The following is a 14,316-nucleotide window of genomic DNA, read 5'->3' as shown; positions in this document are numbered from 1 at the left end:
GACGGGAAGCCAAAAATCTCAAGCTAAAAGCTCCCGGTTTTCCATTTTCGACAGCAACGGCTCCCTGCTGGAGAAAAAAAGGCCTAGTGTGAGGCCACCTAAGGTGCATGTTGATGCTGAAAATTCAGTTATCGTCATCGCTAGACAAGCCCTATAAAACCAAATTGCCAATAACCCAGGCTGCTGATAACTTGGGACTGCCTGTATATATATGTATACTGAAGGGAAATTATTGATGTAAGAATTCGTCATCTCACGGGCTTGAACTGCTGTAGTGTACTTAAATAGGAGTGAAGACCAACTTACAAACAATTCAAGAAATGAACCGCTGTTCAGAACATAACTCTTTTGTATGTAGGGTAGTGTCTGTACATTTGCTTACCTGAACTGACAAACTTCGGGACTTTGAGTCGCAAACAGGCCTCTCTTTCGTGTCTATCCTGTACTAATTTATATTCCTTCAGTTAGGGTAGGACGACAAGTTTTCTTGGAGGGGTCCTTGATGTCTCACTGTTATGATTATTGTTATTAATCTGAAGTAGGGTCAGAAAGCAGTGCAGCTGTGGCTGAGTCGACACTATGTGCAAAGAGCCTGTAGTAATCTGTCACAAAAGGTAAACTGTCAGTGATACCTCCCTACATAGAAGTTCAAATATACTTTACTACTTTAATAGTTATTCTAGTAAGTCTTAATACTATCCTAGGGTTACAATAGATAGTGCAGAGTTCAGAGTGCTAAGGTTAGATTCTCACTGGGTGAGAATATCTTCACCTGGTAATTTAGTCGTGACATTTTACTGTTGACTTTTTCTGGCTTTCTATTAGTGGCAGTGAACTTTATGCCAAAAATTCTTAGTTACAGGATTCAAAGTTTGTTTCATGCACATAGAACTCATTAAAAAGGAAGTCTTTATGTTTATGATGGTGTAAAATTTCATTAGTGGTTTAGGAACATAACTTATTTATGTAGTCTTCTTTTCAGGATTTCAATTTTGTATGTTCTGTATATATGTTATATATGTATTTCTTTAGGAATGAAACTTAGTCGGCGTGTCGTTACCTGTTGTTGGGAGAGTGTTGTTGGAGTTTTGGGTACTGTTTTGGGTAGTGTTGGAGGAAGCGGCGGGTTGACTGCTCCTTTGCGACTTCTAATTGGAGGGGAAGGAGTTAGAGAGGAGTCTCGTAAATCCCAAGAATTACTTTCTCAGTGTCTAAATTCTCTTCAGTCAGCTGCTCGATATAGCAAATGTATTGGGTAAGTAGTTCTGTGTTTTTGTTAATTTCATACAATTACTCTTACATAAGTCATGTTTACAATATCAGTTTTGGTAATATTTTTTTCTGAGCCTAGATAATGTGTATCCTTAAGCCAAGCCAAGAATTCAGTATTTTGCCAATTCCTGTTGAAGTTTGTATTTAGGAATTTTATTACTGCTAGACACCTTGCACCATAATTAGAGAAGTATGTAAATCATATTTGATGAATAATTTGCTTAAGAATTAATGTGCAACAACTGCTGTTTCCCTAAATTTGTAATTTCCCAACATGCACAGATGCCCACGATACATTAACATTCCGTGCAAATGATGGCAATGGTAATGGGAGAATTAATAACTTTGGTTCTTGGTGGGATGACATTTTTCATCCAAAATAAGCAGGGTTGAACAATTGTGTCTTGGAAATCCTTGTATTTTTAGTAGACATAAGAAATAATAATAATACAGAAGTAGCAGAACCTTAAGCATGGATATGTGGAAAGTTTTTGACTAGAGAGTGACAAGTTTTTAAGATGAGTATACTTATACTTTAAAGTTTTCTGTGAAACATTTAAGCCAAAAATGTTCTTGCACTGAGATTTTTGTACAAATCATGGTAAGTGAAGGCACAAATTGTTAATTTAGAATCAACTACTGTGAAGTGCTGCTATCCTTATTACCAGCAGTACATTCCAAAGTTCTGATGCCATTGCTGCCTCTGGTATTTGGATTTGGATAGTTCTGCTTGCATTCTGGCTAGTAATTTTAAAAAGAACAGCTTTTGATCTGTGCTAAATAAAAGCAAATAAAATTCATTGACAGTATTAAAATTTGCAAGCTGAGTATGTATTCATCAGTATATATGAGGTTTAAAAAAGTTTACTTTATCCATTTTATATTTATGATCAATTTTTTCCCAACAGGTTTACAAAATAGATGTGGGGTAGTATTTTCATTGTTGTCATCTGCTTGCCTTCCAAATGATGAGCGTAATCCCATCAGTACTCCAAGACGTAGTCGTTTGAGGTCTCCCTCTATTTCTAAAAAGCCTCAGCGTCTACACACAGCTCATTTGCTCTCAGTTCATGTTATGATGTCTTCAGGCCTAGAGCTAGGTTCTCATGCTCCCGATTGCTGGTCTCATATATTCAAGTATGTACTGTGATGCCTTTTACTTGTTTGTAAAATAAATGTAATGTGAACCTGAATCTTTCACATTTTATTGCAAATAACATTCAAATATCGATATGGCATATTAGTTAGATTTTTTGTTGATTTCATTTGGCAGTAACAAAAACATTTACGTATATTGTACAGAACCCTTGTTTATTCTGTGATATATTCCCATTTAGTTTGATGTATGTCAGTTTAGCAATTCTAAATCCAAAACAGTTTTTCCATAAATTTGAGTTGGATTTGTTTAGTTTAAAGTTTGTGTAAAATAAGGTTTCCAATAAGAAGACTATAACATTATCTAAAATATTTAATCATGTGTAGTGCTGTAATTGAAGCTAATGGTTCCAACATGATTACATGGACATTTAAATTTAAAATTACAGATAGCAATATATGGCCTTGTATCATACTACTTGCCTGGCCACTGTATCCTATAGTACTATAAATTTTGTAGTGTCCTCAGATTGCTTTTAAACTATTTCATGTGATGTTTTGCCAAGTTTGTTCATAATTCAGAACATAATATTTTCTGTGGTTCCTGTAATTAGTTTTTAAGTATGTAGTGGGTTAAATAAATCTTTGAAAGAAATTTCTCTCTCTCTCTCTCTCTATCTCTCTCTCTCAATCTCTTCCTCTCTCTCTCTCTCCTTCTCTCTCTCTCTCTATCTCTTCTTCTCTCTCTCTCTCTCTCTCTCTCTCTCAGAGCTCATGGAAGGGGGTTAAGTAACCTATTGTTTATTGTCCTTTGTATAAAAAAATTATTGCACTGTAGTATGTAGAGCAATGGTTCCTAACCCCATGGTCTTGACATAAATGAGGGTCTTGAGGCTTTTTCTGAGGGTCACAGCATTGTTTTGAAAAAATAATAATTCACTGGCAGACTGCTTTAAGAATGTTGCTTGGCAGGAAAGTGTGCTTATTTAAGTGATATCTTCATGCATCTGAATGAAATAAATTCAGACATACAGGGATTTTCCTTCAAGAAAAAACATGCTCTCAGGAGGGAAAAGTTGTCCAATGGAAAAACTGCAGCTTTTCCTAAACTAATTGCTATTTTGGAAGATTCTTCAGATATGTCCCTGCCTGACATCAGAAATATTGTCGAAGATCATCTGAGGAATCCTCAGAAAGAAATGAACAGGTATATTCCAGAAAATGTTGACTTGAAAAAGCATAGCTAGATCAGGAATGCTTGCACTGAGAATGTCACTCTGGTTGGAGAAGATATTTCAGGTTTTCAAGAACTTATAGACCTCCAAGAAAATCTAGAGCAGAAGCAACACTTTGAAAAAGTCTAGTTTTAAAAATTTTGGATTCAACTCGTGGATAAGCCCTTTCTGACTCAGGAGACTGAAAAAGCTCTTCTCCCTTTTCCGACAACATTTCTCAGCGAAGTAGGGTTTTTAAAATCTTGTTATGATCAAGACTAAAACCAGAAACCAGCTGGATCCCCAATATAACTTGCAGTTTGCTCTAACAATGAATATAAAACCCAGCTTTGAGAACCTCGTACACAAAATGAAATAGTTTCAAATTAGCCATTGAGAAAACTCTGAGTTTTTATAATTTGTATTCTTTCAGTGTGGTCCTTGGTTATTCCCAAGGTTTATTACTTGGTTCTTACATTAGCCATTTTTCATATATAATTCATTTTAGTAATTTTATGAATCACTGAAATTTATCAGCAAAGTATAAAAAGTTGTGATTGCTAGCCAATGAAGAAAAACTTGTATTTTTTTGTGACCAGATACGCAAGTTTTTATTTCTGTTTCAAATTTATTAAAATTCATTGTGTTAGCAAATTAAAACTTGTATATAAATAGAATAACGTTAACTCATAACACATGCAATTATAACTGTAACATGAAAAGGGTTGGATTTATTACTACATGTTCACACCTTTAGGGTCACTGGTCCAGGTTAAGATTGTATTTAGGGTCACAACCAAAAAAGGTTGGGAAACACTGATGTACAGTATCATATTTCTCTATCATTAATTTTCTGTCAGTCAAGGAATCAACAAAAATTCTTATTAATGTAAAGTTTAATTTAACCATTCTTTGTGAAGTTGATAAGAAAATTTCTTTTATAACCATTTCAGGTGCTGTGTGTACTTAGCTGAGTTAGAACACAGTTTCTTCAGTAGTAATAGTGGATATCAATCATTCCCAACTAGACTTCCCCCTCCAGCTTTAAATAAAGAGAAGTCTGAAGTTGGGTCACCTCCTGACATTTTCAGGTTAGTCTGGTAATTTTTTATATGAAATAGGTAATTGACATAGTAAATTCATTGCGTAAGCTTACAAGCTGAGTTAATTTCCTGGTGTAAATTAAAAGTTATCATTGTAAAGAAAATCATAGCTCTAAACAGCAGCAGAGCAGTCATCCTGGAGTCATTGTGATCAGATGGTGACAGAAGGGCTGTTAAAGCACTAGCTGCCAAACTAAGGCCTTTATCTCATCCCTCTCCTTTGATTAGTTGCTCATCATTCATATTACATTCTTCAAGGTAAGTGTTCTCTTTTTTTACCTTTATATCATAATAAGCAACTTTTGTCATCACGAGGTTAATATTACTGTAATCATTTTCCCTATGAATACTTGATTATTATTTGGAAGTTTGCCCTCCTTGATAATGTTGGTCAAAATATGTTAATAAGAGAAGGGAAATTATAGTATGGTGCCCGTGATTTCCCAAACATGTTTCCAAAACAGAATTTCAGTCACACTTTAGCCAACCGAAGGGAAATAATAGTATGGTGCCTGTAATTTCCCAAACATGTCTCCAAAATAGAATGTCCATCACACTTTAGCCAACCTATTCATTGAAAACTTTTGCAAATGGCAATTAGATGCAATTTTACACCTTCATTTCCAGTTAGATTATTCCTCCAGCTGTGCTGATAAGCTACTCTAGATCCATTGGCTTGCTGCGTTCATTTCATTTAAAACTCATCCCTACCAGTCACCTTCTGGGCATCCTCCCATTTTCATAATCTTTACCCACTTAACTAGATGGCTCCTTTGGTTCTCATGAACCACAAGCTTCAGTCTGCATGTAACTCTATGAATTCTAAGACTTTGTATTTATGTATGTATGTCTATTGCTTACTTACGTACATTATTATTATTATTATTATTATTATTATTATTATTATTATTATTATTATTATTATTATTATTATTTTATTTTATTAGTTATTGTTATTATTATTATTATTATTACTACGATTTCCACCGGCATATCCCATATCCTTCTTATTTCTATTTTCAGATCTTGATACTTATCCATTTTTTCCCTCTCTTTCTCTTCAACTCTGGTGTCCCATGGTATTGCGACATCAATGAGTGATACTTTCTTCTTGACTTTGTCAATCAACGTCACGTCTGGTCTCTTTGCACGTATCACCCTATCCGTTCTGATACCATAGTCCCAGAGGATCTTTGCCTGATCGTTTTCTATCACTCCCTCAGGTTGGTGCTCGTACCACTTATTACTGCAAGGTAGCTGATGTTTCTTGCACAGGCTCCAGTGGAGGGCTTTTGCTACTGAATCATGCCTCTTTTGTACTGGTTCTGTGCAAGTGTCCGGGGCATTCGCTTGCTATGTGGTTTATGGTTTCATTTTTCGTATTGCACTTCCTACATATGGGAGAGATGTTATTTCCGTCTATCGTTCTTTGGATATATCTGGTTCTTAGGGCCTGATCTTGTGCCGCTGTATCATTCCTTCAGTTTCCTTCTTTAGCTCTCCCCTCAGTAGCCATTGCCATGTGTCATCGCTGGCTAGTTCTTTAGTCTGTCTCATGTATTGTCCGTGCATTGGTTTGTTGTGCCAGTCCTCTGTTCTGTCTGTTATTCTCCTGTCTCTGTATATTTTGTGGGTCTTCGTCTACTTTTATTAGTCCTTCTTCCATGCACTCTTGAGCACTCGTCTTCACTGGTTTTAAGATATTGCCCCAGTGCTCTGTTTTCGATGTTGACGCAGTCCTCTATACTTAGTAGTCCTCTCCCTCCTTCCTTTCGTGTTATGTATAGTCTGTCCGTATTTGCTCTTGGGTGTAGTGCTTTGTGTATTGTCATATGTTTCCTGGTTTTTCTGATCTATGCTGCGGAGTTTCTGCCTTCGTCCATTCCACTATTCCTGCCGCTGTATCTGATTACTGGTCACTGCCCATGTGTTTATGGCTTTTATCATATTTCCAGCATTGAGTTTTGACTTGAGTATCGCCTTGAGTCTCTGCATATATTCTTCCTGATCGTGTCCTTCATCTCTTGGTGTTTTATATCCCATCCCTTCCATTATTCCCAGGTATTTGTATCCTGTCTCATCTATGTGTTTGATGTTGCTCCCATCTGGTAGGTTTATCCCTTCAGTTCGTGTTATTTGGCCTTTTTGTATGTTGACTAAGGCGCATTTTTCTCTATTCCAAACTCCATCCTGATGTCCCCAGATACAATCCTTACAGTCTGGATAGGGTATCTATTTCCTTGATGCTCTTATTACCAGACAGCTTTGATTGTCGTCCATGAACATCAGATGGTTGATTCTGTTGCCTTCTTTTCTTGAGTTAGTACCCGGCATCCATCTTCTGTAGTACTTTTTTGTCATGGGAATCATGGCTACTACGAAGAGTAGTGGGGACAGTGAGTCGCCCTGGAAGATCCCTCTCTCCTGATATTAACCCTCCTGCTAGTCTTATTCCAGAGCTTGTAAGTATTGTATTCCAGTTGCGCATCGTATTTTTGAGGAAGTGATGGTGTTTTCCTCTGCCCCATATTTATTTTCAGGCATTCTATTAGCCATGTGTGTGGTATCATGTCGAAGGCTTTCTTATAGTCTATCCATGCCATGCTTAGGTTGGTTTCCTGCCTTCTCCTACTGTTCTTCATTACCATTTTGTCTATCAGGAGCTGGTCTTTTGTGCCCCTACACTTCCTTCTGCAGCCTTTCTGTTGGTGGGGGATGGTGTTTGTCTCCTCTACTTTGGTAGCTGTATAGCCTTCACTGATGATACCTGTTAGTAACTTCCACATTATTGGTAGGCAGGTTGATAGGCCTGTAGTTACTGGGTATATTTCCCTTACTCTTGTCTTTTGTACTAAGGATGTTCTTTTCCTGGTCATCCATTTTTGGGTGCATGGTGATTTTGAGATACATGCTGGAGTTGTTCTGCTATTCGTGTGTAGGGCCTTGAAGTTTTTTGAGCCAGTATCCATGGACTTCATCGGGACCTGGGGCTTTCCAGTTTGGCATTTTCTTTAGTTGGTGTCTGACTGTGTCTGTCGTGATCTCTGTGAATCTTTGTTTTATTCTCCCTGTTTCTTCTTCCTTGACTTCCTGGAGCCATGTTGCATGTTTGTTGTGTGATACCGGATTGCTCCATATGTTTTCCAGAGTCTCTTACTTGGTTCGGCTTCAGGAATTTCCCTGGGTGGTTGTCTTCCCCTCTTAGTTGGCTGTATAGTCTTTTCTGGTTGGTTCTGAATAGTTTGTTTTGTTGGTATCCCTTATTCCTGTTCATGTACCGTTGGATCTTATGTGCTTTGGCCTTAAGCCTCTGTTTTTACATCTTCTATTGTGTTGTTTAGTCCCCTCTTTTGTACTTTGTATTCTCGTTGAGTCCTCCCTTCCCGTTCTTTTTCTTGCTTCTTAGCCTTTTTTCTGCCATCTCTTTCAGTTTACTCAAGTCAGAATCTCATCACCCATGATTTGCTTTTCCAGGCGCCTTTCCAAGGAGGTTGCTGTTTTGGTTTCTGTTTCTTGGGTTGGTTGTGCTGGTGGTGTTGGTGTTCGAATCCCCATCAGTTCTGCTACTAATCTTGCTCCTGCATTATACCAAGTTATTTGTTTCTGTGATACTGGTGGTGTGTATTATGCCCATTATTTCAGTTGACCTTCACTTGTTTCTTTTTCCCTTAACCTTTAATTTTTGGTGTTGTAGGCTTTTCAATGGAGGGGGATCTTTGGTTCTCTCTTTGCATCTGGCTCCATCCATTGGGGTCTTTAAAAATCTTTTCTACCCATTCCGTCTCCTCTCTGTTACTCTGTTATTATTATTATTATTATTATTATTATTATTTATTATTATATTATTTATTATTATTATTTTGTTCTCTTAACCATTTCTTCTTCTCATTTGCCTCTGTAGCCCCAGTCTCTGGTTGCTGGTTACTGTCAATGTGGCAGTCAGTTGCTGGATGATAACATCCAAGTACCCGACTGTCTTCCCTTTCAATTGGGCTGTATTATTCTTATTATTATATTATTTGGAGGAATGTAGCACACTAATACAGATGTTTAAGGGAGTATAAATCTTAACAGTGTGAGCGTTTAATAGTTATATTGCAAATGGCTGACTTAAAAAAAAATGCTAAAGGTGAGAGCTCTCAAAAACCAGCTTAGCATGAAGCTTTAACATTTTTAATGTAGACATTGTTATGGATCTAAATCTCCTATTGCTAAGTAATCATCTACGGAACAAAATGCTCAGTTGGTTAAGAATAGAACTGAATTACTGCTAAACATAGTTTTATTGTGTGAATGTCCTCTATGGCTAACATAGTCTAATTTAAATTCACTTAGAGTAGACTACAGGTAAGGTGTATGCATCTAAGTTACCGATAACTTTTGATTTTATTTACGCTTTCTTTTCTAGCTTTGCCTCCCATAAGCAATTCTCATGGTATATTATTATGGTTCATTCTGTTACAGTACTTGCACTGTATGCGATTAAACTATAAAAGACTTAATTTGAGTGAAATTAACTTTATTTATGTTATATTTTTACCTTAGAAATAAATATATTATAAATTAAATAATAAGATACAGTATATAGAAAATAATATCCCTGTGGGTGTTACTGATATGTTGAAGTTTTGTATTAGAAATACAGTGGATCTACAGTATTCACTAGAATTGGTATCACACCCCTCACTAATAGTACTAGTTAAAATCCACGAATACTTAAAGCCCCTGTACAAATACTTAGAACTGCCCATTTTGATAGTTCAAACAAATAAATAAAAAAAATGCTTATGCCTGAGTTTTTAAATAGCTTTATCACAAAAAGTGCATTTAGTCACAAAAATGATATGAAAATACAGTAATTTATGAATATTTCTAAGTCAAAAATACTGCAAATAGTCGAATTTTCTGTGAATAATATATATAAATATATATGTTCTAACAAAAATCTGCGAATCGCGGAGTCTGCGAACAAGGGGGGTTGGCTTTAATTAAGGGATTTTGACGTAAGGAAAAATCTATTTCTGGGCGATTGGCTCGTGTCGCCAGCGAAATATCCTTTAATCTATTATTTCTAGGGTAAATGTACTAACACATTCCAGAGAATAAATAAAATAAAGAAAAAGGTCAGTATAACTGACTCGCTCACCCTCCAAGAGGATGTCGGTATGAACACTAGGCGAGGTGAGACCACTACCACGAGCCAAATGCCAATAGAAATCTCCCACTACAAAAACCCTCCATGAGGGGAGCCGACCCACAGAGTGAGCAGCTCGTACTACTACTACTCCATCCCATGCTGCCGACTGCTGCGCCTCTGGTGGCCATCCTGAAGTTAGCAGACAATCTTGGGCGAAGGGATGGGTAGGAGGGCGGGATTTCGCTGGCGACACGAGCCAATCGCCCAGAAATAGATTTTTCCTTACGTCAAAATCCCTTTTCTGGGCTCAGCTCGTGTCGCTGCGCGAAATCGTACCAGAGAAATAGCACAAGATTGTAAACAAAAATAATAAAATAAATTAGAATAAGTCTCAAATAAAAAACAAAATATAAAAAGAATATATTCTAAAAAAGATACATACACAGTGATACAAAAATAGAAATATGCTTAAATTACACTTAATTCTAATCATGTTTCTTAACATAAGGTAATTTCATATATACAGAGGTATAAAAGGCTTACATGTATCAAAATGGTATCTGTGTAAAGGCATGTATCAAAAATATATAGCAATTAATATAATCCAATGAACAAATTAATCAACAATGATAATATATAAAGGAATGTATATGACTTAATATACAAAACCCGTAACCATTATAAATGAAATGTATCCCCTAGCATAAAATATGGGGTAACATCCATGAGAATCATATCTATAATCATCTGTGAGTGTCCCTAGCAAAAAAATAGGGGCACCCACTACACCATCATAAAAGCAGCTAAGACAAGGTGAATGTAAATGAACAAGGCAGGTAATAGACGAACTGTTGGGTGAGGCAGGTAAAAGGAGACTGAATCTTCTACTCCGATTAGCTAGTAGTCAGGGGAAACTATGTTTTCCCGCTGCTACTGCTGGAAAATTTCAGAGCTTCCAGGACTTAAGGTAATGACGTTTGAACACTGTCGGCGTTTCCATCCGGTATACTTTTTTTTTCAACTCATCGAAGTTCATAGGTTGGAAATAATTATTGAGGTGGCTACTGCTCTGACATCATGTGCTTTCGGGAAAAGAGTCCGGATTGGCTTGCTTAATAAAGTACAGGATTTGTTGCCTGATGCCTTTAATGGATAAGTTCCAACTTTTTCCCTCTTAAGAGGGGACCCGATGAGGATAGAGGTCCTGGACAGAAGGCTCGTAAGGTTGAAACTGGGCAAAGAGATACATCTTGTGGAGGGTAGCACCTTCCAAGGTTCCTACCTCATCAAAGGATCTTCATTCTTTGCTAAAAAGCTAACGTTTCCGGAGAAGTAGGACTTCCCTGTGGGAAGGAATTGAATATGATCCGGATCTCTGGATAAGCCGACAGTTCTGAAATTCTTGCTCCCTGAAGCTAAGCTTAATAAAATAGGGTTTTTTCTTAAGAGCATTATAAACGAGCATGTGTCATTATCGGTTTCTGAAGCAGTTTTTAGAACATCGTTTAAGAAACATGAAAACCGACGTAGGCCTTACAGAAAGGTCTAAGTCTAGCACATGCCTTAGAATAGACAGAAGTAGGAATCCGTCAAGTCTATGTTGAACCCAAATTGAAATATCTTTTTCAAGGCTGACTTGTTTGTCGTAATCGTGCTAGCTGCTAAACCTTTTTTCAATAAGGATCTGAAAAAGGATATAGCTGATTAACTGTCATGATTCTAATATCTGATTCTCTCAGGAAGATTGCTAACTTTTTTGACAGCAGCATCATACTGTCTCAAAGTTGAATCCCTTTTATCGGATTCCAAGAAGAGAATATTCTGGAGGGTCAATATTCCGCAGCATTTTGTTTTTTTGCCGCAAACTTCATGAAATCCATAAAGTTAGGGTTTTGAGAATCCCTGAGGAAGCGAACAACAGTCTTCGTTTGTACTGACTGGGAGAGCCTGGGATTGGGGATCCGAAGAGGACGAAGGCCCAGTTCCAGAATTAGGGGATACCATTGCTCTTCGGCCAGTCTGGGCTACTAGAGCCACTTGACCCTTGAATGTCCTGTTTTTGTTTAAAACTTCATAGAAGATTCACTGGAGGAAGACATAATCTTCTTCCCAGAGTTCCAGTCTAGAGCCAGGGCGTCCGTGGCATAGGCCAAGAGGGTCCAGGTTTGGGGCTACATAACACGGCAGTTTGTGGTTCGCTTGAGATGCGAAGAGATCCACCTGTAGCCCTGGAACTCTTTGAAGGATCCCATTGGAACGAACTGTTGTCCAGTGACCATTCCGACTCTAGGGGGCACTGATCTGGGATAGCGCGTCTGCTATGACGTTTCTCACTCCAGCTATTTGAGTGGAGGAGAGATGCCACTGAACTTGTCTGCCAGGGAGAAGATGGCTACCATGACATGATTTAGATGACGTGACTTGAGCCTCCTCTGTTTATACAATGTACTACCACTGCGCTGTCCAGAACTAGCTTTATGTGGGAGTACTTTGGTGGGCGCAACTTTTTTAGAGTCAAGAACACTGCCATTGCCTCCAGTACGTTTATATGGAACTGACGGAACTGAGGTGACCAAGTTCCTTGAACCTTTTGACCTGGAATACCCTCCCCAACCGCTTAAGGACGCGTCTGTGTGGATGGTGATCCCTGGTGGAGGGAACTGAAGGGGTACTGACACTGACAAATTCTTGACTTTCGCCCACGGCCGAAGTCGATTCTTTAGAATCAGAGGGACTGAGGATAGTTTGTCCCTGGACCTGACATTTGCTCGTGAGCGCCAGATTCTGGTTAGGTCTTTCAGTTTGGCTTTCATTAAGACGTTCGTCACTGATGCAAACTGGAGAGAACCCAGGATCCTTTTCCTTCCGAGTCCTCCTTGACGCCAGTTTGTGACTTAGAAATTGCTTGACTGACTTCGCTATTTCTTTCCTTTTGGTTGATGGAATCGACAGAGTATGGGAGGATAGATTCCATTGAATGCCCAGCCACTGAAAGTTTGACTCTGGAGTGAGTCTTGACTTGGTCCTGTTTATCTTGAAGCCTAGATATTCCAGGAACTGAATCACTTTCAGTGTAGCTCTGTTTGCATTCCTCGACTGTTGAAGCCCAGATCAACCAATCGTCGAGATACGCTACTACATAATCCCTTGTGTCCTGAGTTGTTGCACTACCACTTCCGCTAGCTTCGTGAACACCCTGGGTGCCACGTTGAGTCCGAAGGGAACTACCTTGAAGGAGAATGTCTGGTCTCCTATCTTGAAACCCAGATACGGACGGAAGTGTCTTGCAATAGGGATGATGAGTAGGCGTCTGTAAGATCGATAGAGGTGGTGACGGCCCCACGGGGAAGTAAGGTCCGCACCTGCGAGATCGTGAGCATCTTGAACTTGTCGCAGCGGATGGCTAAGTTTAAGCGGGACAAGTCTAAGATTACCCTTCTTTTTTTGTGAGCCTTTCTTTGGCACGCTGAACAAGCGACCTTGAATTTTAATCTCTTGACTCTCGCTATAGCTCCTTTGAAGGAGGTCCTCCGCGTACTCTGTCAATTCCTTGGAAGGAAGTTGACGGAAAGGTCTGGATGGAGGTGGGTTCGTCAACCAGCTCCAACCCAGGCCTTTTGACGCTATGCTCTGAGCCCATTCGCTGAAGTTCCACCGGTGGCGAAAGTGAAACAGCCTCCCTCCTACCTGAAGTTCTTCATTGGTTCTGGTAACCGCCTCGGCCTCCTCTGAAGTGCTTTCCCCTATTAAAGGGGCCTCCCGATCCTCTCCCACGAAAGGAACGCTTACTCTGCCTCCCTTACCCGAGCGGTCATACTTCTGTGAAGCTTGACTCTCGAAGGCTTGATTGTAAGCTGGAGAGATGGCGTAAGAGGTGGAGGGCTGAGGCTGAGGGGATATCACATAAATTGGCTGTGATTGAGCTTTAGAAGTGGAAGGTTGGGCTGTATTTGCACTAAGGGCACCGCTGGAACTTGCTGAGGAAAGCGTGGCTGTTTTTTCTGGTAAGGTTTGGAAACGCCTGGGTTCCTCTGCCCCTTACCTTTCGCTGTTAGGTCTTGCCTCCTCTTAGCCGTAAGGCCCCAACGGTCCTTAAGGCTCTGGTTCAGCCTCGTAGCCTCTGACTGGACTTCCTTCACCATAGCTTCTGGAAGAGATCTGCTCCCCAGATGTTTAGACGAGAGTAACCTATTCGGCTCATGCCGAATGGTTGCCTCTTGTAGGACATGCTTCCTACAATTCGTTTCTAGCAGTGGCAAACTCAAACATATCTGCCTGTACCGTTTGAGTCAGGGATTTGGTCATGAGCTTAAAAAGCGGTTCTGAGCCATAGGCTATGGTTGCTACCTCGGTCATAGCCATAGAGTTAATTGATCTGGCTAATCGCGATTTCGCGTCAAATTCAGCCTGAATAAGGCTATCTGGCAGCCTGGTAGCTTTTCACCAAAACTGCTCCATAGCACAGTCCGGTTTGAGTTTTGCCAGCTGAGAAGGT

The 14,316-nt window shown here is 39.2% G+C and overlaps 1 protein-coding gene across 1 annotated transcript in view; it reads left to right on the top strand.

The window, feature by feature from the left end:
- The window catches only part of LOC135226200 (brefeldin A-inhibited guanine nucleotide-exchange protein 3-like), a 166,294-nt gene that overhangs the window by 74,798 nt on the left and 77,180 nt on the right, over positions 1-14,316 (top strand). Inside the window, 4 exon segments of the mRNA XM_064265643.1 lie at positions 1,033-1,238; positions 1,240-1,255; positions 2,181-2,409; positions 4,535-4,672. Coding sequence (XP_064121713.1) covers positions 1,033-1,238; positions 1,240-1,255; positions 2,181-2,409; positions 4,535-4,672 — 589 coding nt within the window.

Source organism: Macrobrachium nipponense, chromosome 14 (genome assembly GCF_015104395.2).
Source record: "Macrobrachium nipponense isolate FS-2020 chromosome 14, ASM1510439v2, whole genome shotgun sequence".
Classification (NCBI taxonomy): domain Eukaryota; kingdom Metazoa; phylum Arthropoda; class Malacostraca; order Decapoda; family Palaemonidae; genus Macrobrachium; species Macrobrachium nipponense.
This window is presented reverse-complemented; position numbering and strand designations above follow the sequence as displayed.